General features: G+C 35.2%; 1 protein-coding gene across 2 annotated transcripts in view; it reads right to left on the bottom strand.

Annotated features, from left to right (window-relative positions):
- LOC121316108 overlaps positions 1–23,189 on the bottom strand; it is an 89,834-nt gene that overhangs the window by 36,443 nt on the left and 30,202 nt on the right. For both annotated transcript variants that reach the window (XM_041250882.1, XM_041250883.1), the window contains exon 5: positions 9,148–9,370. In XM_041250882.1, coding sequence (XP_041106816.1) covers positions 9,148–9,370 — 223 coding nt within the window. The remainder of the gene's footprint in view (positions 1–9,147; positions 9,371–23,189) is intronic.

Raw genomic sequence — 23,189 nt, 5'->3', positions numbered from 1 at the left:
AAAGTAGAAACTAAATTCTACTTATTATTGCAGTGACACATCAGTGGTTGTTCCAAAGCCACATGACAACAGTTAATAACAGTTTTTATTGCTTTCCCATTAAAATCAAATTACTCTCAAGCAGTGTCATTTAAAAATATAACTGCAGCTTCTATTCTTCATAACAAAAAAAAAACCTTCAGGCTCAACATTTTTTTCATAGCTATCCTGAGTTAGTAAATTAATCAGAATGCTTCTAGTCATGACTTATTTGTGCTGACTGAGATTTTAAATGAGCTGCTGGATATTACTTAAAGAATATTCCTGATCATGTGCAATTAACCCATACTATCAACAGCAATGTATTTATATCACTATGAACGCTAAAACTAAAGAAAGAAAGAAGCAAGTAAATACATATTTATTTTAAGTGTATGAGTAATTGTGACAGTATAGTGTCACTGGCTAGGTTGGTTACAGGCAGGAGGGAGACTCAGAAACAGAGCACAGGCGCATGTTTATTTACAAACACAATAAATAAAAACAAATAATCATGGCACAGGGGCCAAAATAAAAGGTTCAAACAAACATAAAATATAATTCACTGGACATGATCGAGGGCTGTATAGAGGAAGAGACCTCTGGAATTGATAATAGAAGATATGTGCTTATAACTTGAGAAGAGTAAGGAGATTCCCCTTGGCTCGCGGAGAGCCACCCTCGCGGAGGTGAGAGCGAACCGTTCGGTCTACAAGGCTAGGAAGCAACCGATACTTCCCCTAAGGGGGATCTAGAAGAGAGAATGGGAAGATGACAGAGATAGTTAAATCTGACCGGGTGTCCCCCTTGACTCACGGAGAACCTTCCTCGCGGAAGACAAATCCATCGGTAGCTGGGAAGTGAGCTTCACTTAGCCCCAAAAGAGACACTCGGCACCCCGCAACTGTACCACCAATGCAAATCAAATATGAATTATGATTTTTTTTTTTTAAACTAATCTCGTTCACTGGAGATTAACCCCCCCGTCCCCCGTCCCCCTACTTTTTGGGAGGAAACCTCTGGTGGTCCCATCGGCGAGATGGCCTCCACTCCAGGCATACTAGCAATACTGTGAAGGGGGAGGAACAGAGAATTCAGAGCAGCAGAGAGAACCAAAGAAGACAGCAAGGCAAAGAGATTCCATGACTAGATCATTGAAAGAAGAGAAATAATCTGGGCAGAGGGTTGTGATTAGGAAAATAGAATGTCCGTAGTAATTGGTATGCAAAACGTTGAGTAGGCTAACCAGCCAGTTGCATAGGAGGAGCGAGTAGAAAGAGCAAGGGTGGCAGCCATGTATTCTTGAGCAGATGAGAGGAGAAATCCGAATTTGCTTTCAGAAGGTTGTGAAGGAGAATCAGCCAGTTGTGTAGGAAGAACTGGTAGAAGGAGCGAGGGCAACGGCCATGTATTCTTGAAGGGTGATGACAGGAGATTGCGGAGGGGTGGATACCCAGAGAGATGTTGCAATGACAATAGGAAATAACTCAAGGAGGGCCGTGGATTTAGAAATGAGGAGAAAGTCATCCAGCAGGTTCAGCAGTACACTGTATATGTTGAGCAAAAATCATTTGGCTGCTGCAGTAGAAAATGTTAACTAAGTTATAATAATAATAATAATAATAATAATAATAATAATAATATAATAATAATAAATAATAATTGTCCCTTCCAATACCAAAGAGATGGCAGAGTAAGGGGTGTATGGGCATGACTTTGAATGCATTTGAAATGCCTGCTTTGGCTAGCCAGGATCCCCAGCTGGATGATTTAATCGAATGGATCACAGAGAAAACTGGCCTGAGGGAATGAGCGAATTAATGCTGCTGATTGGCGCACAGCAAGGGGCCGAGAGGTCAATGTGGGTTTGGCAGGGATGTAATTAACCCCAACCCTGCCAAACTTAAATACAAAATAATAAATCTTTATTTGTGCCCCCACAGCCAAACCAAACACTATTTACAGGCAGGGGTTCCTCCCTGCCACTGTAATATTCAAAGCTGGGTCTGTATTTATATGCAGTTTAAAGAGTGGGTTTGAAATATCACAGTTATCTTATCTTCTGTTCGTGTTGTTTAGAATAACATAGCAGATTATTTGTTGAAAATGTTTGAAGGCCTTACTGAGAGCTTTATGTAGTTGGCCAGCCTACAAACAGCACAAACGTTGAGTCCTATATCATTCGTTGTGCTAGTTTGTGCTGCTATGGTTTTTAAGATATTAACTTTTATTCTTTTCGGGGAGTGACGTCACTCAGCCCCCCTACAATAACAGAATTGAACCAAACTTGTCTCATTCGTTTGTGCTACTTTTCCTCCGGTTTGTGCTAAGCACTAAGTCCCTTGCAATAAAGGCATGATTACCATCTCTATATATCAGCTCACTGAAACTATGTATATCAATTTGTGCTGAAAAACTTGTTTTTTCATTTCTACTATTTTATTTGAACAGATTTGTTTATATATATATATATATATATATATATATATATATATATATATATATATACACACACACATTGGATCTTAGGAACTTAAAAAAAACGACGACACAATGGTGTAATAGGGAATTCAGTCACGTTTTTTTTTCATAGGTAAATTCCCCACATTTATTGGAGGTCTTCATTATCATCTATACAGGACGTTGTACCCCACCTCTACGATTCTGGATGTAGGTTGAATGGCATAAACGAACTCATTGTTCACAACTATTAAAATTTGGGTTTTGTGTCAGAATTTCAACCCCTCAAGCTGATTATGTGGTTGAACCAATCAATAATTTATACTAAAAGCCTACATTTACTGATAGCGATAACCAGCGGCAGCATGAACACTACGGAGGGGCATAATAATAATAATAATAATAATAATAATAATAATAATAATATTACCTTTTCTATTGCGTGACCTGCAGCATAGTGCTTCTGTGGGAAACAGCAGCACCTACATTGTTGTGGGAAAATCCTTGTTGCCCTCGTTGCCAGAGCAAATGCTTCTAATTTCTCTCAAATCAAAATCAAACATGCAAACATTTGGCAAAAATGATTTTGTGACATTGTCTATATGTATATATATATATATATATATATATATATATATATATATATATATATATATATATATATATATATATATATATATATATATATATATATATATATATATATATATATATATATATATATATATAATCCCAGGCATGTTTACATCCAGGAGCTGTCACGAAAAACACAGACATAGTTTCATTCAATTACAACCAGACCACACAACCGCCCACATTCCATTGAAACACATACTTCCCTGCGGGCTAGGAAGGAAGTGGGGGTGGGGCTTGTATACTAAAATATTACTACTGTAGGCTATAAAAAAATACTGTATTGCGGTTCAAGATAGAAGTTCTTATAAAATTGTTATTTTTGGAAATCTGCCACTCAAACGCCATCAGGATATCTAATATATATTTAGGGAAAAAAAAATTATACTGGAATATCGCCCTCACAATGGGGGGGGGGGGGGGGGGGGTCAACTTTTACACGAGGTTGACATTTACTTAAGCAAATACGGTACTCACTGAAAGTTAGTACCTTCTAACACTATTTCAGTGTTGCAATGGTTGGTAAAAGTGTTGAAGAATTATAAGCTCGACTTTGAGGAGCTGTGATTTATTTTTAAATGTTTTAGGGGTAAACTTGGATCAGAATATCCTCTTTCAGTTGGATGAAACCTGATTTAATATACAGCTGGTGCACTGCATTCACATTTTTCTTTATGTTCACTTAAAGCAACACAATAAACGTTTGATGTTGTCTTGAAACATCATGAGTTTTAAGTAATATTTACTCAATATTTGTGTGTTATGGTTATTTCACATGTGTGTCACAGAGCACTATATTTATGCCACCCTAGAACTGGGAATGAGTGAATCAAATCATTCAAGATATAGGACAGAAAGGTAACAGCTGCAAAATTATCATCAGTGCAGCTTTCCTTCAATATTTATTGACACTTTTCATTCATTCAAGTATTGTTAAGAGGGTAGGCACTGGATAACACTAACATTTGTGCTCTGCTACCAGGCACTCTCAGATGAAAGCGTATATATATATATATAATATATATATATATATATATATATATATATATATATATATATATATATATATATATACAGTGACCGGACATCCCACTTTTGGAACACTGGTCCCAGTGTCCCCGAAACCTTTCTTGGGACGCTCATTTCATCCATTTTTTTCTCCCTGAGCATCGTCATCCTGGTAACAGTATATTGTATTTTCATGCAGCCTGCTGTGTTACTAGATCTAACAATGACACCTGATTTGACAAAAGAGAAAGTTGAACAACCAGTTGCATTAAAAAGCAACAGTACAGTGCTGTGCAAATCTAGAAAATGACTGAATAGTCAACATTCATATTTGCAACCAATCACAGAGAACTGAGGGTGGGTTTATCCACTGACGGTTGCTAAAATGAACTGGCGGCTATCCTCCTCTGAATCATCACTACCACTGCCTGAAGAGGTTTGACTACTGCAGTCTAACAATAAATGTTCATAGAGGTACCATTGCATTTTGTTAGAACTATTCTCTTCATCCATATTTGTATATCTGTTCGCAAATGACTGCTTTGTGTGTAGCTATAGGTAACAATTGCAGAAATCAATGCTGTCATGTCACATTACCTTGACATGTTTACAACACAGCGCACTGAAGCTTGTCGTGGTTTGAACACTTTGTGCATCAAAATAGCCCACCACAACAATAAGAAAGGCTGTAAAATATGACAAGTATTTGGAAGCATATTTTCTACTGAAATAAGTCTATATTCACTTTCAGTTCACCACAGGTACCCTCTAAAAAACATGTTAGTGAATAATACAAAATAGTTATTTTCACATTTCGAAAATTCATGTTTAAGCACATTTTTTATTTCTTTAAGTACACATTTTATGTTGTTTTCAGCAATAATTAAATACAATAGTTTCAGATCTCCTGGTGGCCATTTCATTTCTTTCAAAATATTATTTACATTGATAGTTGAGTACTGTATATGATACAAATAGTTTAAAACAATTACAAAAAAAGAATCATGCCCTCGTTTCATTTTCTTCTTTAAAAAAAACATTTAAATACGCTGCCTTACCAGGATAAATCTCTTTTTAATTTGCTGACCCCTTATTTTTATAGAAGTATATTTTATCCTGCAAAGTTTAAGAAAAAAGTAGAGACAAAGGATTATTCATATTTAAGATTAATGTTATCAGCTGCATACGTGTGACAGCTATTACTTTATAGAAGAAAAACAACACATTGATAAAAACATATTTTTCCTTCAGCAAAAGAGGCGAATGTCAGGGCTTGGATCACTGGGGGGGCTGGAAGTGAGGTTCACCCCTTTAAGTTTCTCCAAATAATTTTATTTCCAAATAACCTTTTTAACATGTTTTAAGCCGACGGGTATCGCTTGATCTGAAATCTGAAAGCTTCTATGTGCATTTTAAATAGGCTAAAGCTTATGCTCCTATTAAGGAAGATTAAATAGTATTTGTTTTGTTAAAAAAAAAAAGCGACAGCATTTCATTGAGCAGAAAATAAATATGATTTATTGTTATGACACCTTGATCCATGTCTCAGCCTATACGGTTGACTCAAAAAATTAAACAGCCAACATCAGCAAAGGAATTAGACTTCATAAAATGTGTAGTTATCTAATTTAAATTGTCAGAAGATGCTCATGTTCATTGATTGGTTCTGAAAAATGGAATAGACAGGAAATTTCATCATGTAATTTACATGTTTTTAACAGGTACCCTTCCATTTTAAGTGATACTCGTCAGCTTACAGCATGTTAAAGGGGGAATTTGGAAATACAACTATTCAGAGAAACTTAAAGGTTTTGCTACGTGGATTACTATCTACCATGCTTGATAACTACTTCAGAAGGAAATTCGTGTTTCTGCAATCAGGGCAGTTTCCAAACAGAAAAGCTGATCAGTAGCCTTCATATATTGTACACAGTCAAAAGATATTTAACACTTTTCACCCCCTTTAATAGTAACAGTTTAATAGTAGAAAGTGGCTGAAAAAAATTCCTAGTATCTATTAATCACGACACACTAATGATCCAAGCAGAAACTGCAAAAGAAAAAAATATACAGAACAAACACCATGTCATATTAAATGGCAAGAAATTATATATATATATATATATATATATATATATATATATATATATATATATATATATATTAAAAATATATATATATATATATATATATATATATATATATATATATATATATATATATATATATATATATATATATATTCCATTTTATAAATAGAAATATTGAGCTATGTAATCTTTCCATACAGGAAGGGTGTGGGTTGCAGATTGGACATTGGAATTTCTGCTGTGTAAAGTAATAACTATATGTGTTGTGTAGAAATTAAATTACAAAGACAATAAGATCATTTATTCATAAAAAAAATGTTTTTGAAAGTAAAATATTCCACTCTGAATATCACCATGAGTCTCTGCATTCACTTTCAATATGATATTAGCTCAAACATTGCCCAAGTGAAAATAAAAACCATAGAGCTTCCCCGTAGCTTGGAAGTTGGAAGTTATTCATCATATTTTCATACTGTCCCAGTTTAAGGAGTTAAAAATCTGGTCACCTTAATTATGCAACACTCCTGTGTTTCAACAACTGTTTGACTAAAAAAATTAAGACATGCATGTATCAATAATGGAAAAGGTCTGTTTAATATTTTTTATTTTCTTTAAAAAACTGCAACACACTCTATTGCTTAAAGCAGTGATGCAAGTAGGGATGCCAAGGTAACAGTCCTACTTGCATCACTGCATTCAGCAACACAGGGGGGAAAAAAAGGCTACCGGTACCTAAAAAGTTGTTATTCAGTGTCAGAACAATAACAGTTTTGTTGGTAACACTTTAAAATAAGTGTCTGTTCATGACTAGTTCATGTGTATTGAGGGAAATGTTATGAAGTCATGAAAAGTATGTCATGAACTTGTGACTTTTGAATTCAATAGGAATTTAATTTGAAATCAGTAGGAAATCATGTGTTAGGTACATTGAAATTACATAAACTTATTTTAAAGTGTTTGTTGTTTAAGTAACTATCATTTCAAAATCATTCATAACAGTGCCTAGATGCATGATGGAGTTTCACGTAATGTCACGTTAGTGGCAGGACGAGCAGAGGCAGTTAAGCAAGGAATTAAACCTGGCCAATCCAACTGTATTGCAAAAGTTCCGGATGTTGAGAATATCCATGTAGAAATGCAATTATTTACCACTTTATTTCAGAGAACATGCTGTGTAATGGGACTGCAACCCACACCTTGACAACTGGACAGCCTCTTTGTATTGATACTGACGTGGGATATTGCTCGAGCAATGAAAAGAAAGGCACTATCCCTATTGAGAATTTCCACACAAAATGGAATTAAATGGGGAGAAATTCACATTCAGAGGTGTCATTGCTTTTTGCCAACCTGCTAGCAAATACTTACTTAGTCACTACTTTGCATATTGAAAAAGGAACTTGCGAGAAGTATGATGACTTGTCAAAGGCAGTCATATCAGTAAACTCAGAAGTCAAGTTATGCCCTTACACTGTGCTCTACACAAAGGATTCATGTGTTTTGCCAGTACAGTATTCCCATTTCAATGCAGATCTGGGGTCAATTACAACTAGTGAAGAACGTAGCTCAAATGGGTGTGCAGAAAGATGTCTGTGTTCTCAGAGCAAAAATGTTGAGGGGCATCTTTGGTGCTGTTGAAATAGACAGGTTTACAGCAGGTTAGATCTGAATGTAACTGTAATTGTGTATTTCTTCAGGTAATTGTTTAATTAGTCTAAGGTTTCTTTCACCCGTTTAAAATTATTGAATAATGTTATTATTAATTGTGAACAATACATGTTGTAATTCATATGTTTTCTCTGAAAAATGAAAAATAATTAAAAAGTTGTGAAGTACCGTTGATTTCTAACATAGTAAATATCAAAATAAAACTTCTTATACAAACAGTAACACCCTCTAAATTAAAAACAATACTTCAGTCTATATAAAAAATGTGTAGTAAAATAAAACATTGAATAATACAAACATTTCTTAAATAAAATAAACTAATAAAGAGGAGAGACCACAGCACTACACACCCTCAGTGGCTACCACCGCGCTACTGAGACAGGGACAGCATGAGCACAGTAGAATGTTAAAGGTGTGTTCTTTTTTTTTAAATTTCTAACTGAACAATAAAGGTCTATATTACAATAGTACAGGAGGGGAAACACACAACTTATAAATAATTTGTAACTCACCTTGCTGCTCAAAGTAATAGTTTTTCAATGCAGATTGGGGCTGTTCAGTGGGGAATGCGATCCCCCAGAATCAGCTCCTGCTCCTCCACTTCAGTTTCACTGGATTCTGTTGCCTTCTTTTGTACACCTCGTCCATATTCCACTGCTGTTTTACCTTACTACCTACTGCCAGTTTACAAATGATTTGAAGTTTGTTTGTCAGACAGCACTGAGACACTGCCCTTATAATAGAAACACTGCACGCAAAAAAAAAAAAACACACAACAACAAACGTATAACACATGACAACATTCCGTTATTGTAAGGGGGCTGAGTGTCACGCCCCTAGAAAATAATTGTATCTCAAAAACCATAACAACACAAATGTTGGTTTAAACGGCACAAACCAGCACAAATGTAGCACAAAAGAATGAAAAAGTGTGGTTCAATTCTGTTATTGTAAGGGGGCTGAGTGATGTCACTCCCCTAAAAAATAATCGTTACGATCTTAAAAACCACAGCGGCACAAATGTTTGTTTCAACCGCACAAACGGGAACAAACGAATGACATATGACTCGACGGTGAAAAAAAGTCAGCAGATGTGTTGACAGAAAATGACATACAAACAGAAAATGACATACAAAGCACATCTAAACAAGAAGAGAATACATTACTTAAGATAATTAGCTCTTTAAGAAAGAATTCAATGGTATCTCTGAATAAGACTTCACCTTACTCATTGTTTGTGATGGCCACCAATACTGCAAATGTATCTTACCTGGCTTTCTTGTTGAAGATCAACGGGTTCAGTCCTAAAGAGTGCGGTTCCAAGAACTTTCGTCTCTGTATCATATCCTCCTCTGTTTCTGACTGGGGATGTGAGGGAATTCTCCTTAGCTTGTAGTTTGCTATTAGAACTTCTGAAGGTGCACCATTTGTAACCCAGTTCCTGCATTCTGCGGTCATTCAGGGATGGAAATGAGTATTCCCTGAAAATCTTCCTGTAACAAATGAATACAAACATCGGTTTGGCATGTCCTAAATGTTAGGGAAAGAATTGAGAAAATGTTAGTTCTACAATTAAGTTTATAAACACTGCCCTTTGATAGACTACAGATAACAAATTACCAGTGGTGAAAAGGGCGTTTTCAAAAACAAACAGATATGTACCATAGTTTTGCTATTGAACTTTACAACACAGAATGGTTTGATTTCTGACACTGTTTTACTTTGAAACTGTGTGCCCAATTCTCATCATGTCACAATGGAAGTAACGCAAAGGCAATAGTCGTTAGTGGACGGTTATGGGGCGTTTGGTGGGTGCAAACAGGTGCAATCAGAAGTGATCTTGGAACCATGTTTTGCGCCGAGTTTTAAGCCTGTGCTACCACAGACCAATATATTTGGGGAGTGGCCTCATTAGAATTTTCACTAAAGCGATTTTGAAGATAGAACAAAGGTTCCAAATGAACCTTCTCAAAGTATGTCTCATCAAAGAGCACACGCTATCACAGAGTAGACACTGAACACACAAAAAAGCAGTTTGTGAGGGATACAGCTAATCAGATAATGTTGAGAAAACAAACAAGTCATGTAAGTTAAAACAATGTATTATTTATTTTGATTGAAAAAAATAATCTGTTTGTCAATTGGATGACGAAAAAAGATTTGCACCCTTCTGTAATGGGGTGATGGTTCGCGCTTTCCCCCACCCACAATCGCATTATTTACTCAGGACAAGAAAACAGCAACATGGTAGTGTTCACAGGTATAAATATTTATTTTGGCACTGGATACTGCACACAAATTGAATAACACAGACTAGCAGGTTGTACATTCAATGACTGACATTCCCCATGCAAGATCATGACTGACCTAATAATCCTCTCCCCTCAAGAAAGACACAGCATTTTAGAATCCCCAGCCCTGCCTGGTCCTAACAGGATTAATTACTCAATAAACATTTGCCCTTGGAATGATTTTATACAAAAATAAATAAACTAAACATTATTTTACAATAAAACATTCATATATTCTTCTCATTTATACATATTTGTTTAGCCTGCATGAATAGCGTCTTTGTTTACAAGCACGACCATTATATTATATTGTTTACTAATTATTATTATCATTGACATTATTATTCTTTTGTCCTTAACTATTAAAAGTAAAGACTGTAAATTAGCATTACCCCATTCTATTCAAAGATTACCGAACATATGGCTATAACAAAACCTTTGATCCACATGTATAGCTGTGTAAACTTCATTAAAGGAAGCGCCCTAATCTAAATACAGCAATACACCATCATATATCAAACACACTTGATCAACAGCATGCACAATACATAATAAACCAAGGTTCTATAGCCAGTAGAATAACACATCACAGTAACAGGCAATTCACTATTACAGTGTAATGAATTAGATATACAATTTATTTAAATATAAATGAGTCTCAAGACGCCCTGTTTAAGAACGTCACAATGATAATAACAGAGACATACCATATTTAAGTTCTGGATCATATAGAACTCAGATTCCCTCGACAATAACCGACATTCACATAACATGTCAGAAATATAAAACAATAGTTTATTTAAGAATAAAAAGGGTTGCACAACTAATCTAATATTACAGAAAGGAAATACTATTGGTTAGAGATATGCGTCAATAGTGTACAGTTCATCCATTCCATAGTCAAACGATTACAACAACCATAACATCATTAGCATACATGGTTAATATACTAATATTGAATATGGCTTATCACACAGAGTGTCTACTTTGCATTAGTATTTTCAATACCTGTTTCTCGTTGTAATCTATCATGTCAATATACATGAGAATTAATTCAACTTCCCATTCAGAACGTAATCCAACATTCCATTACCTAATTTAGCAAATTAGTTTTACCATGTTAATTTAGTTTAGACGTGATGTATCAAACTAATAATATGTTATCAACCACAGTTGATTATATATTCAAATTAACTCAGAAATGGGGCAACAATCATATTCTCTGAATTTACGAGGCAATTCCTTTGAGTTGCACATTTCAGTCAAACATTCAGTCTATTTAAAACAGTAGGTAGGTGTTTATTTTTTTAATTATTTTGATATATAATTATTAGTCAAATAAACCACTACCGAATAAGACCATTTTGCTACCTACTTTCCAGGCAGGTAGCAACTGCCTTAAAAAGTTAACTTCTAGCCCTGGCTTAACAATACATTAGTTCTAGTAATTTTGGAGTATGAAGTGTATTTATAAAAAAAAAAAAAGTGGTCTCATACAATACAAAATACAGTCTATGTTTTTTATTACAGCAGCAATAATGTTCATTGTGTTCCATATTGCACAGATACAGTTTCAGCACTGTACCGCTATGCTAAGATGTTTACTGCAGTATAATGGAAATATTGAATGATTATTTTAATACTGTCGAAAAATAACAGAAAACGCATGCGGAGCAAAAAGTGTTACACAATAAAGGGGGAAGTCAGTTTCTCCAGGGATTGTCCAGCACGAACGAAATATCAAACCAAAATCCAGTGTTTGGGATGGGAGAAATTACATTGATGACTTCACTGGAAGGGACAGGCATCTGCTGATAGAGAACTGTAAACGCTGCACAGTCGCCCAGGTATTTCTGACACTCCTGTTGCAGTTACAGGTAACCGCCAGTAGGGGCAGCAATGGTAGCCCTAGTGTGGGGTTGCTTTTGTAAAGACGCGCACGGTAAAACCGAAAATGGTAACACACATGTGAACAATACACAGGTACTACAATGAACCACAAAAATGCAAAACAAAAGCCAAAACAGCAGCTGAGTGGTACTCCCACTATAATCCCACTATATCACACTCGATATGCTAGTCAGTGGGATCGAAATCCCCCAAGCTACAGTATTTTGCTATTGTTTTAATAATAAGACCCTACTGTTGTTGGAATTACTCACAATTGTTTTCCAAACCCGTCCCACGGACCATGACTTCTGGGCTCATCAGCCCCGAGGGTGTATCAGCGGCTCTCTTTTATAGCGAGACACTCTGATGAGACACACCCACCAACCGGGTCCGGGATCCGCAGACTCAAGCATATGTCCGAGAAGACAGTGACGGCATGTTGCCCCTGTTACAGTTAGGTATTATGCCATTTGGTACAATGTCAAGTATGTTCTTGTCAACTTTGTATTTCTGGGAAATTAAGGTGTTGTTAAACAATCAAATTCTGATTGTGTATTCTTCCAAGAAATTGTCCAAAAGATGTTGAGTTTTACCACAAAGTACAAACCAAAATGTGTTTGCTAGTGTTCTATACAGGGTGTCCCATAAGTCAGGCACCACAAGCCTAACTGTTAAAATTGGTTGCCTTTCAATTTATTTCAGGTGTGAAATGTCTAAGAAAAGCAGAACAAAAAATCATCAGGGTGTGGCTGCCTGATAAAAGAGAGAACATCCTAAACTCCAAAACAAATATTGCCTATATGATAAATGATTTATGGGATACCGTGTACAGAAACAAAACAAAGTAAGGGGCATCATGCATACCTCACAGTCCTTAAAAAAACTACTGCACAACATGCACTGGCTTGGATTTACCCTTTCCATTTGAAAATTGGATTAGTATCGGTGCTAATGATATCAGTGCACCTGAGCTGGCTTTATAGACCATTAGAAAAGCAAACACATGTTCTTGAGAAGGAAAGGTTACAAAAAATTGTTTCCAATCTCCAAGCAGCCATTTGGAATAATGCTCTCGCTCTTGAAAGGAAATACGTATTTACTGTTAAAAGCTGTGCATGCATCATTAGTGCATTAATGGAGAGGAACAAAATCCAGTTGGAGAAAAAAGAGCATTCAGAATGGTTGTGGCCTTTCTCTTTATTAGATTATATGCAGGTGCATTATTGACGTTAAGAGAGTGACGTACGGTAGCTCTAAAAATAATAAAATATTATTTAAAAATGAACTGCTTTTGCAGCAGGGAGGTAAATTAGTTTCAAATAATTGGACTTAGTCTTGTTTGTTCAGCCTGGTGGAAAATGGTTTCAAACCACAGATTTTGCATGGCCCCAGATTTGTAACTTGATGATCACGCCAACATGTCTCTTTGTCAAGGATTCAGAGGTGCACATTTCCATGTACTGTATTTTTTTCTTTTCTTTCCCAAATAATTCTCCACAGTTTCCACTGTATTTCTGAGTAGGCCAATTGTAAGTGGCTAATCTTCACTGTTACTGATAAAGGCAAAACACCAAAGCGTTCAGTAAAGCATAACAGAAACTATGGTAACCATGGAAAATGATGGTAACCATGGAAAACGATGGTAAACATAAACCACAACCATGTGAAAAGCATGACTAAACTGTAAAAAGGCTGTAAGTTTGCCATGGTAAACCTTAATAAGGGCTCTTAACATGCGTTTTCTGGGAAATTACAAAAGTTTTATCAAAATGATTAAAGCTGTTCCTTAATGTTGGAGGAGAAGTTATTCCACCAGGAAACACGTTTGTATGCAATGAAAACAAACAACAAATCTTGGCATCTGTCGCTGACATTTCAGAGGCTTTGGGTATAGCAGTAGGAAAAGTCATACCTAATAGATAAGGGGCAGCAAGTCTTCAATGATACAGCAAAAGAAACAAATGATCAAACATAGTCTTGCATGTAATACACACCTTTACTCTAGCCCATGGGCTGAGTTATAGTAATAATTCACTGCTTTGTCTGACTTTTTAATAACTGTTTCCATTTTCAATCTATGAACGCCTAATAACCTTTAAAGGTCTAGTTTGCTTACAATGGTCCTTAATAAGTCGCTATTTTATTTGTCTGACTTTTTACTAACTGATTCCATTTTCAATTTATGAAAGCCCAATAACCTTTAAAGATCTAGTTGCTTATAGGCTGTTTTTCCATTTGTGAGGTACTTGTGGATTAGCATCTTCGTATGATTTTATTCTACAAAATGTGTGTAAAGCTGATTACACACACACACAGCCTTTCAGCCTTTGACTGAGGTCTTTTTTTTAGATTCAGCAATGATACAGAAGCTATCTGACAGCTGCTTAGCATGATAGTGCTAAGCTCAAGCTCTATGTTAAGTCACACTGCAGTCTGCACACTGGGACTTAACAATGTGACCTGTCACTGGAATCCCAGCCCATTGCATTTACAGGTATAATTTAGCAAGCAACATTTTCTTTGTGTTTTATATACACGTTTTAACAGAATAAAAAAGTTTGTGATTCTTTTGTATGCTGTATCTTAACTATTTTGTGACACCTAACATTCCAATGTCTTCAGCCACTTGCTCCTTAACAACTGAAATGAAGTGTAGTTTTATCTTTTTAAAACAACTGCCTACATTCAACCTCTTGTACTATACTTGGTTTTCTCGAAAGACAAAGACAAGACCTAATTTAGTTTAAAAAAAAAAAAAAAACGTAGGGACTAAGTTATATCCATCCACATCTTCTACCAGGTGAAATACATCTATTTACTATTGCCCGGAATATCTGGGTTCTAGCAGATAATTATTTGTAACCCTAAGCCTTAGCATCTTCATCCCACACAAAGGTTTAAGAAGAAGGGATCTATTCCAGTACAATTTAATGTTATCTGAGTCATTGTAGCTTAGAAGGACCAATACCAGGGAGGTATTTCCTCCATTTGTGGTTGATGGCACATAAACCACATGACAGAGAAAACATTCAAGGTTAGGTGTGTGTAGAAGAGAGGTGTAACACATGCCCCAAAGGATGTCAGAATCTTGCAAAAATGCTAAATTATGATGAACGTCGACATATTCTTTCTAGATAAACAATGTTAATGCTTGCTTCAAGCGCTTTGCAAAAAAAGCACAACAAAATGACGTTCTGTAATGCACTGAGGAAATTGGTCGATCACCCGTCCTGGTCAACTTAAATGGAATAACCTAGGCTTGGGAATGCACCTCCTAATGCATAACTGTCTAAGACAATTTATGTTTTACTATCAGAATATTCACATTACGCCCTATTATTGTGACTGTCCTATTAGCTCTGGGATCTATTAAGTCTTTGAAAAAGCATTCTTTAAATAAACAATGTGTTAAAGCCATGAATATAACCCATCTTATCTTAAATAGAGATTTGCCAAGTGCGTCTGATGATAGTGAAGCAGGAAAAGCTTTGGAACAACAGTATTATTTTTCATACAGTATCTGGTTAAAATATGTTTGCCTCAATTGAATATGCATTAAACGATACCAGGACCTGTAATAAATACATCTGTTTATCTATACTATACTTGCTCATACCTACTGTGACCAGGTATACATTAATCAATAAAGAACCCATAAAGCTTAAAAAAAAACATGTTCAATGACTGGACATAAATAGCAGAGAAACCCCAGGAAACAGTGAGTCAGTGCACAGTTTTCAGATATGTGCCGTCTGTGGTACACCCACACATGAACTGTGGGGATGAACTGTAGGGAGCCAGTTCAGGCCTGGTCCAGATTGAGGATGGCAGTTGGAATTCCCTTCTGACAGAAATATATGACAAATAAAAATGCATGTACACCTCCAACAGTAAATAACTATTAATATAAACTATTATTATAAATCAGGCTCTAAGAAGAGCACTCATTATCCCACTGAATTTATTTCACTGCAGAGACAACTTAGCAGTCAGTGTTATTCAGTGTCATGTGTTTTTTTATAGAATTTCAGTGAGACCTCAGTTGGTGTAGAGATGGAGGAGGGTTGCGAACGAAAAATGAATACAAATGTACTGGCTTATAAAAGTGACTGTGCTGAAACTGAAGCACCTCCCAAACTACAAGATTAATTCTCTTCATAGATTATATTAGCTGCTGAAATCTGCTCTTGAAGACTACCATTAAGATGTCACCACAGTCTACTAGTAACCCCTGTTGTTACAGATACTAAATGTTGTAGTTTAATTTTCTAAAGGGGAAACATATTTTTGTAAAGGATTGTTTTGTTATTTTAATCATATCACAGCAAGGGAATTGCTGTCATACAAATATTAAACTTCTTCTTCTTCTTCTTCTTCTTCTTCTTCTTCTTCTTCTTCTTCTTCTTCTTCTTATTATTATTATTATTATTATTATTATTATTATTATTATTATTATTATTATTATTATTATTAATGTATTTATTTTTTAAACAAACTGTCACTTTGCAAACTGATAAGAATAGTTGGCCAGAACTACTCTCTCTTGGTAATGTTTGGTAAATCTTTCTGTAATATTGATAACATGTTTTTGTATTTTTAAGTTCTAAATCTTTTAGAATCTAATTTTACTCAGGTCATTTTTATAGCATAATGACATAATTTTATACATAATTTACATAATTTTAAAAAAACTTAATTTTCTACTAAAGGCAGTTATGTAAATGAGAAAGGTGATGAAGGGTTTATATGTGCAGTTACAAAGAATGATTTTATACCAGCAAAACACTGAAAGAATTATATTTCTGCAACTAATTGCTTTACCTTGCATTTGTTTCAGACAATAAATTGCCATGACATATAATATGCTTACAACAAGGAGAGATGTGAAATTTACAATAAACATGAAGCAAGGTAAAACAAGAATCAGGCAAAACCAAGCAATTTTTTGTAATAACTGTACCATATCAGATCATCTATTAGTTAAACATTCGTACCATTTATCTGGAAAAAAAAAAAAAAAATCTAATGACATTTTAAACACTGCATTATATGCATTTGCTTATACTTCCTTGGCAATAAAAAGACAACCACGACTAATATATTCTGCCTGCTGTCAGTATTCAACTGTTGTTCAAAAAAAAATATTCTAATTAATAGTGTTGTGTGAAAAGCTGCACTAATTATATTTTATGCATGAAGACAACCGTGTGTATCTAGACCGCTGGAAATGTCACAAAGCTCACACTATGAAGGACATCTACAATGGTCCTTAAATGCATGCTTTATTAATAAATAAATCAGGACCAAGCAAGTCAAGGTACTGTAATCCCCATTTGGAACCTAATTACACAACCAATACCACCTGGTTATTTACTTAGGCATTGAAAGAAACCTTGTGCACTATACAGTATTTGTGTGCAATGTATGTATAGTGGAATGTATGTATAGTTCTATACATTTTGAATGAGTGTATCCATAGTGTCTCCTTAAAACATACAACTTACCCTGAGTAAATATTTTTAACAATAAATAAATAAATAAACAGCCTGCGTTTGTTGGATTCAAAACACTTGATCTTATGCATGTCTGGCGCCATTTATAAAAAACCTACAAAGGAATATGTTGTTGGCAAGTCATATTATTAGGAACACTGATAATGAAAACTGGAGCGCTAATGTCATATCCGTTGTAACTTTCGGGTTTATTAAAGTAATCATAAGGTTTCTTTTAATGCCTAAAATAAATAATAATAATAATAATAATAATAATAATAATAATAATAATAATAATAATAATAATAATAATAATGTTTACCTTACCACAGTAATGGTCAGGCATCTGATTATTATTGTAACAGTTTTGAATATTATTACTAAATGTTTAATAAATTGTACTATTATTTGCTGTAGTACAAAAAACAAGATGAAAATTATCTTTAGATATCATCATAAAATGCCTTAAAAAAACACATTTTAGCCCAACATGGATTTGGAGTTTGTAAAGAGAATTGTTTCAGGGAAATTTTTTGTATGTGAGAATTTTTTGTGTGGGTCATTAGACATACTGATTCAGCCATTGAAAATCAGTGTTTTAAGATTCATGGTACACGGATCACATCCTTTAAGAAAAAAATGCTCTGGAGCACCCAGACCACTGCTACACGCTGTTTAACCTTTTATCTGCCACGTCAATAGAATGGTTGTGTTCCCTCTGTGTCATTGTAAAAATGAATTGTTAGAGGTACAAAGACACATCAAACTGCAACATGCAAAAATCCCAAACGTTTGGAGTTTTTATTCCAAATCAACCCGACATGAAAAGCTTGACATGACAAGTCAATCAATTTTGCTTTTCCGCACGGTTGCTGGACAAGCTTTTTGAAAACCTATATTCACAACAGAAATATGTCTTTTTTTTTCAAACGATCAAATAATTTCCAGCTTTGTTGTACCATAAAATTATTTTCATTTCGGAGTTATGGTTACCCAGCGTGCGCTTTTTATTGACAAAAGAGCTGACTTCACTGAGGAGGTGGCATCCCGCGCGCACAGACTGCGATGCTGACTGTGTGTGTTTATTATCTGTTTTTTTTAGTTTTTTATTTGGGGTCCGGGGTCCAGGTTCGTTATAATGAAGGGCGTTATAGCGAGGGTGTACTGTATGTACATAAGAAATTACATTGTAATTAATGTAACATAATGACGTTTTACACAGGCTATGCATGCTATTTAAGTATTTTCCTAAGTAGATTGCTGTAAAATAATCTTCAGATGACCCATTGCAGTTACCCTGCGAATCTGTATTTTAAACTCAGCTGCAATAAACCCTGCTAGCTACAACATCTCATAAGTTGTAATAGTGGTCAACCTATTTTTCTGTTGAATAACAGATTTATGACTTTGTCATTGCCAGAGACAATAAATCGGCAAGACCTTTCATTAAAGGCACTAAAAAGGTGAAGGTCTATGTGCACAAAACAATGCAAACAAATATTTAGCTCCTGGCTAAAACAAAAATCTGGTCTGTTGGAGGTACTTGAAAACCACTGGTATAGTCCAAAGAGTTTATTGAGTGAACATAAACATTCTTTAGAATAAATTAAAGCACAAATGCACTGGTGTCCATTGCTGATAAAATGCATTCAATCTCAGTGCTGTTTTCAGAAATCACTATGAACTTGTGCTCACAAACTATTTGCTTGTTATGGCCAAGGCTGGAGGCAAAATTATCTTTAAATGGAAAGCAGACATGAGTATTTTGACCTTGTCTGTTCTGATATCCTGCTTTCACGTGAGATGAAGACTGTTGTGCAAGAATGGACCAGTGACTAGTGATGGCTAAGTGGTTAAGGTAACATTATTCTCTGCACAATATATATATGAAAAGTGAAATAATAAGGTAATTAGTCATAATAACAATTAATGAACATCTTTAGAGACCGTTGCCTATAATTGTTGACACCCTCTTTTAATTTCAACCTTTACACTTGAGTAGCAGGCAGTATATGTTGATTTTAGTGAAATGGTTTAACACTGAGGTGGAAGCGTCAATGTTCTTGGTCCACAGCCCAGACAGATCGGTTTCTGAATCCAATCAATGAAGCTGTTTGTGCAACATACACACTTCTCAGGCGTGTTAAAGGCACTCATGCATCCAGATAGATACTGTAAATGATTTAATACCTAAAAACTCCGGCACGTCTATACTTAAGTGCACAGCTGTGCCATTGATTGTTGCATTTTCAAAAAAATGGTTATATTCTGTTATTAAATCATTGCTGATGTACAATTTCTGATATTACATTAATTAACGCATAATGATAATGTATGGGAAGCTAAAAATGACAAATGACAGGACCTCTGAAGGTGGCAGGTATTTATTTGGTAGTTGAGGTTAGGCAGAGCCACACTCTTTCCTTAAACAAAAGTCTATCTGCATATTAATTAGAGCTTTTTCTTTTTCAGGTCCTTCAAGATATCATGGGAAGCTAGGGCTCCTTTTCTGAAAGGGGCCTGATTCTTTAATCAGACCATCATCTGCTATCTATATAACAACTCAATGTTGTCTCTATTCTCTTGTCACTTTGATCAATCAATCTCCACTTTCTGGCAAGCCCTTGTTTAATGAGGGAAGGGTGGCCTAGCCAACTATAGGTACTGGCACAATAACTTTACTAAATGGTTTGAACGCTTTAACGTTTTTTTTTTATGAGGTAGCATTTTTCTGATACCTTACGCTGCAGTATATGACCCGACCCTGAGTGAACACGTACATAATTACAGGTATTAGTTTTTTTTTTGTTTTTTTTAACATGTACATTATTAGTAATCTTTCATAAAGCAGGAAACCATTGCTAATAGAGCTTCCCATGTAGATATGCGCGAGTTCCACAATGCAAATTGTATTGGACAGTGGAGTACAAATACCTACAGTACAGAACAAAAGTGGATACAATTTAAAAGTATAAAGTTTATTTTATAGACTAAAAGTAAAATTAAATAACTGTTAAAAACACTGTGATTTTATAATATAACAGATAATGACCTAACAGGATATTAAGTTTATCTAGTGTCTATAAAATACTAATTTAATCTGCCATAGAGATTATTTTGTTATAATGTTAACCCTGGTATCACCCACGCTAAAAATTAATACATAATAGGTAGAAAATTATTACTTTCTCAATTCTGACTATGAAAAAAAACCAAAACAAAAAAACAGGAGCAAATAGCTACAGTGGTTTGCAGAAGTATTCACCCCCTACCAATAATGTCACATTCTGTTGAATTACAAATAATGTGTGCACAGTTTTTCAAACAAACTTATTTTATTCAAAGCTGTAGTGGTTAAACTGAACACTGTTATATGAGGAGGTTAAATGTTAGCAAAACTTGCAAAGAAAATGTACAAAATTAAATTTACTGGTTGTATAAGGATTCAATCCCATAATTCTGTACTTGATAGAAAATTGTTCTAGTTGTGATAAGTCTTTTTGGGGATTGTCGATGGTCTGCAATCTTCAAGTCTTGACATAAATTTTCGATTGGATTCAAGTCAGGACTTTGACTGTGCCACTCAAGAACATTAATTCACTTCTTTGTCAACCACTCCAGTGTGGCTTTGGCTTTGTGCTTCGGGTCATTCTCCTGCTGAAATGTGAATTTTCTTCCCAGTTTCAGACTCAAACAGGTTTTCCTCAAGGATTCACCTGTTCTTTGCACCATCCATTCTCCCCTCTATCCTGACAAGCTTTCCAGTCCCTGCTGAAGAGAAGCCCCCAAAACATGATGCTGCCACCACCATGCTTGACAGTTGGGATGGTGTTGACTGGGTGATGTGCAGTGTTGGGCTTGCGCCAGACGGAACGCTTGGAATTTAGACCGAAAAGTTCAATTTTTGTCTCATCTGACCACAAAACCTTTTTCCACATGTCTGCAGTATCATCTACATGCTTTTTCGCAAATTCCATATGTGCTTTAAAATTAGGATTTTTGAGTAATGGCTTCTTTCTTGCCACCAGATCCATACAGGTCAGTCATGTATAGAGACCGGCTTATTGCTGATGTGTGAACACTGACTACTATCTCAGACACAGAACTTTGCAGTTCTCTCAAGGTCACTGTTGCCTTCAGATTGACATCCCGAACCAGTTTCCTGCTTGCCCGGCTGCTCAGTTTGGCAGGGCGACCTGATCTGGGTAGTGTCTGGGTGGAATGATGCATCTTCCATTTATTGTACCTTTCTCCTGCTCTGTGCCTCTCTACCACTTTATCCCTGACTTGTTTCGAAAGCTCCTTGGATTTCATGGTTGCTTTGTTGGATCACTATGTGAGTTGCAGCTTGAAAGTCTTTATATACCTGAGAGAAATTATCTACACGATAAACCACTTTTACACACAGGCTGAAACCATTTCACAAATTTTGTGACCTTTCAAACAAATCATTTGTACCTGAGCTGATTTAGGGCTGCCTTAACAAAGAGGCTGAATACTTATGCAACTAAGATTAATCTGTTTTTCTCTGTAAATCTAACTTATTTATAATGTATATGTATTTTTTAACTTTATCAATGCAGAGTTGTTTGTGTAGACTCTACATGTAAAGTCTAATTTGAAAGCATCGTGGAGTATGCTCAGGTGCCAAGAAAATGTGAAAACTTTGCAGGGGGGGGTGAATACTTCTGTAAACCACTGTTGCTATAACGTTACCATGATCCACAACGTCTTCCTTGTTTTATCGTCTTCCTTGTTTTGTCAGTACGAATAACACAATCTTGAGGTGCATTTATTTATATATGTTTTCTTTTTATAATAGTTATACTACCTTGAGACTTCTGTTTAACTAGTGAAAATTGTGCTTTAATACAAAATGTTATCTGTAAAATACACATGGCTAACTAATGTCACTGTTTAATAAAACAAACACAGCATATTTATTTTTTAAACCTTGTTGGCTGATATCCCTTTGTGGAAAGGTGGGAAATTCACTCACACAGGCGACAGAAAGTTGCATAACCATACATGCGCCAGACAGTCAGCACAGATCTCCCGTTACACCCTTATTTTATTATTTCTTAGTTAATTTCTTCAAAATTGTACAGCATTAAAAAATGCAGTGAAAAGACAGGGTGCAAGCATACATATTAATGAACAAACCAGTTATTATAACACGTTGAATGAATCAGCAGTACCCTGGTGGAATTAGTTTTTATTTTCAAAACAACTCAGTTGTGGTTGCAAAGTTATAATTTATAAGGTCATGCAATGCAGGATTCAACGATTTCTTTTAATCGCTATCTTTATAGGTGCATGATTTGTTAGTTATCGAAATCTCAGTCAACATTTGAAGACAAGGATAATTCTGTAACACTTAATTTGCACCGATGAAACATAACCTGGATAACTGTACAGACGGCATATCAAATGCTTAGACAGATACAGCTGCATTCTTGTAGAACTTAAGGAAAAAAATAAGATACATTTTGACAAGGAATTGCATTAGTTCCATTATTTAGTTGAGCACAAGGTGGTTTCAATAAATACTTTCTGAATTAAATATAGGCCTACTATGATATAGTTTGGTTTATTCAGTCTATTAAAAACAGTAGGTAGATTTTTTTTTATATTATTAT

The sequence above is a fragment of the Polyodon spathula genome, chromosome 5 (genome assembly GCF_017654505.1).
Source record: "Polyodon spathula isolate WHYD16114869_AA chromosome 5, ASM1765450v1, whole genome shotgun sequence".
Taxonomy (NCBI): domain Eukaryota; kingdom Metazoa; phylum Chordata; class Actinopteri; order Acipenseriformes; family Polyodontidae; genus Polyodon; species Polyodon spathula.
The sequence above is the reverse complement of the archived record's forward strand: the minus strand, read 5'-3'. Positions and strand labels throughout refer to the sequence as shown.